Source organism: Salvelinus sp. IW2-2015, unplaced genomic scaffold (assembly GCF_002910315.2).
Source record: "Salvelinus sp. IW2-2015 unplaced genomic scaffold, ASM291031v2 Un_scaffold2581, whole genome shotgun sequence".
Classification (NCBI taxonomy): domain Eukaryota; kingdom Metazoa; phylum Chordata; class Actinopteri; order Salmoniformes; family Salmonidae; genus Salvelinus; species Salvelinus sp. IW2-2015.
The window spans coordinates 89,024-92,683 of NW_019943891.1; the positions used below are offsets into that span (position 1 = coordinate 89,024).

The following is a 3,660-nucleotide window of genomic DNA, read 5'->3' on the forward strand; positions in this document are numbered from 1 at the left end:
TCTCTGGGGATATTACTGTAACTCATGCTAACCTAGCAGAGGCTCTGGGGGATATTACTGTAACTCAGTGCAACCTAGCAGAGGTCTCTGGGGGATATACGTGTAACTCAGTGCTAACCTAGCAGAGGCTCTGGGGGATATTTACTAAACTCAGTGCTAACCTACAGAGGTTCTGGGGGATATTACTGTAACTCAGTGCTAACCTAGCAGAGGTCTCTGGGATATTACATAACTCAGTGCAACCTAGCAGAGTGTCTCTGGGGATATTACTAACTCAGTGCTAACCTGCAGAGGTTCTGGGGATATTACAGCACACACACACACACACACACACAGCTATAGCTCCAAGACGCCGTCAGCAGGTAGAAACAAGCATTGATTTAGTGATCCACCAATGGGACGCCAGCTCCCTCCGTCTCCCCCTAGCCAATCAGATGCTTGCTTCATTATCTATGTGTCTATTGGCTGCCTGGGGGAAAAATAACTGCTCCTGCTGTGGTACCGTACCTTTAAATCTCCCAGGAAATACACCAGATGTGTGTCCCAAATGGCACCCTATTCACTATATAGGGCCTATATGGTTTCGGTCAAAAGTAGTGCACTAAATAGATAATAGTGAACCATTTGGAACACTGCCTTTACGCCAGCCTACAGTCATCTCTCTCTTGCTGTTGGTCTGTGGGTTTCACTTAGACATGAGGATGTACATTACACTGCCTTATGTCTCACAAAAAACTATTCATTATATATATTTTTTTATTATTCATATTTTAATTCAACATGAATTAAATGGCTTGTCTTCTTCTTACACGACTAAGCCAGCCGCGTCAACGCTGCTTTTAAAAAGACMGAGAGCTTAGAAGAAGAACATAACTCACGGATGAAAATGGAGAGAGAGAGAGAGAGATGAGACGTTAATCTGAGGTCAACCTATCAGACGAGCTCTTCTGTCATCTAGGAATGTCCTTTTCTTCCCTTTACCTCCTCCCTGTCACCTCGTGGTTATGTTGTTGTCACTTAAATGTGCTTAAAATGTTTGTTCCGTTTCAACGTCCTATTTTTTTTGCGTTTTGAATACTTCTCTTCAGTCCTGATTTTACGGCTCTGACTTCTAGCATGTAAAACCCTGTACAGTAAAACAAGTCTCTTTGTTTGTTCTGATGTGCCAGTAGTGATTGTATTAGTGCTATCTGGCTCCTATCCAACTCTCCTCTGAGAATTAAAGACGTTATTCTGCTGTGTTGACGATATTGATCGGCTTCGACTCAGGAGGTAAAGCTGAATACTTCCTTCTTCCTGCCAGCTAGTCAGACATGGCTTATGGAAGCTGATGATTGTCCTGTATGGGGCTAGAGACCTCTGTCTTTAAGAAGGAGCTCACTGAAGATGGAGTAGGTAGGTAGGACCAGGAGACTGCAGTCGTTAATACAGATCAACCTTCGAGACCATATCTAATGTTCACCCAGCCAGAACCCAGCACACCTCCTTCTCAGAGATAGTTGTATTGACACTGAGAATGGGGGAACCGGGTTATTACTGGTTAAATACTGTATGTTTTGTTTTTTGATGCCGTCATTGTTTTCAATTCAATATGATGTTACAACGCTTCCTTGTTGCACTGTTGTATGCAGAGCTAACTCAGCCAACACCAAGTGTTGAACGTGGAAACATTTATGATGTTCTGCATGATTGAGTTGTGTACAAAACCAACTAACCAACAAATTCAATATGATGTTACAACGCTTCCTTGTTGCACTGTTGTATGCAGAGCTAACTCAGCCAACACCAAGTGTTGAACGTGGAAACATTTATGATGTTCTGCATGATTGAGTTGTGTACAAAACCAACTAACCAACAGCCCCCCCCCCCCCACACACACACCTCTCTGATTCAGACGGGTTAAATGAGGAAGACTCACCTCTCTGATTCAGAGGGGTTAAATGAGGAAGACACACCTCTCTGATTCAGAGGGGTTGGGTTAAATGAGGAAGACACACCTCTCTGATTCAGAGGGGTTAAATGAGGAAGATCACCTCTCTGATTCAGAGGGGTTTAAATTGAGGAAGACACACCTCTCTGATTCAGAGGGGTTGGTTAAATGAGGAAGAACCACCTCTCTGATTCAGAGGGTTGGAAATGGAAGACACACTCTCTGATTCAGAGGGGTGGGTTAAATGGGAAGAACACCTCTCTGATTCAGAGGGTGGTTAAATGAGGAAGACACACCTCTCTGATTCAGAGGGGTTGGGTTAAATGGAAGACACACCTCTCTGATTCAGAGGGGTTGTTAAATGAGGAAGACACACCCTCTCTGATTCAGAGGGTTGGGGTAAATGAGGAAGAAACATTTCAGTTGAATACATTCAGTTGTGCAACTAACTAGTATCCCCCTTTCCACATTCTACCAGGCAGAACCAAAAAGAGTTCTACCTGGAACAAAACGGGTTCTACCTGGAACCAAAAAGGGTTCTACTTGGAACCAAAAAGGGTTCTACCAGGAACCAAAAAGGTTTCTCCTGGAACCAAAAAGGGTTCTACCTGGAACCAAAAAGGGTTCTACCAGGAAACCAAAAGGGTTCTACCTGGAACCAAAACGGGTTCACTGAACCAAAAGGTTCTACAGGAACCAAAAAGGGTTCTACCTGGAACCAAAAGGGTTCTAAACTGGAACCAAAAAGGTTATCCTATGGAGACAGCCAAATAACCTTTTTCCTAGAGTGTACTGTATACAGTAAATAGGTGTTTATTGTATTGAGCCTTAACCTAACCCTAACGTAACCCTAACCCTAACCTAACCCATTGTTTCCTCTCCGTCTGTCCCTCTCTAGGTCCCAGCAGTGGTAGCGATGACACCCCACTTCCCCTGGTCCCCTGTACCCCCCAGCCACAGCAGCCCCAGCCTCCCAACGCCCCTGCCTTCCACCGCCGCTCCGTCTGCCCCGGCCCGGGTCTCTCCCACGGGTAAGCTCCACCCCCCCCCCCCCAGCCAGTTTGGTTCAACACTCACTCTCCTTAGTGGAGTCTGGTTCAACCCACTTTTTGTGTCCTAGTATTGGATGCCAGACTCCATAGTTTAGTCCTCTCTGATGGTGATATGTGTTGTGGTCCCGTGTGGCTCAGTTGGTAGAGCATGGCGCTTGCAACGCCAGGGTTGTGGGTTCAATTCCACGGGGGACAGGATGAATATGTATGAACTTTCCAATTTGTAAGTCGCTCTGGATAAGAGCGTCTGCTAAATGACTTAAATGTAAAATGTAAATGTTGTGGGTCAGGGGCCAGTGGGTGTTAACATGACTCTGTACGTCTCAGTGTCTAGGTGGTGTTAAATGAACTCTGTAAGTCTGTAAGTCTCAAGTGTCCTAGGTGGTGTTAACATGACTCTGTAGTCTGTATGTCTCAGTGTCTAGGTGGTGTTTAAACATGACTCTGTGTAGTCTCAGTGTCTAGGTGGTGTTAACATGACTGTACTCTGTAGCGTCTCAGTGTCTAGGTGGTGTTTAACATTACCATTTGATCTCTCTACTAGTCTCAAACAACTGTGTCACACCTCGTGGCCCACTGACACAGACCAGACACACACACATGCTCTCTCTCTCTAGTTCTATGCCTCTCTCTCTCTCTCTCTCTCTCTCTCTCCCTCTCTTCTCTCTCTCTTCCCTC

At 45.3% G+C, this 3,660-nt stretch overlaps 1 protein-coding gene across 1 annotated transcript in view; it reads left to right on the forward strand.

Moving 5' to 3' along the window:
• Positions 1-2,961, forward strand: part of LOC112074324 (microtubule-associated tumor suppressor candidate 2-like) — a gene marked incomplete at its 3' end in the record, with an annotated part of 50,147 nt that extends 47,186 nt beyond the window's left edge. Inside the window, exon 4 of the mRNA XM_070440472.1 lies at positions 2,829-2,961. Within this exon, the coding sequence (XP_070296573.1) occupies positions 2,829-2,961 (133 nt within the window). The remainder of the gene's footprint in view (positions 1-2,828) is intronic.
• Positions 2,962-3,660: the final 699 nt, after the last annotated feature.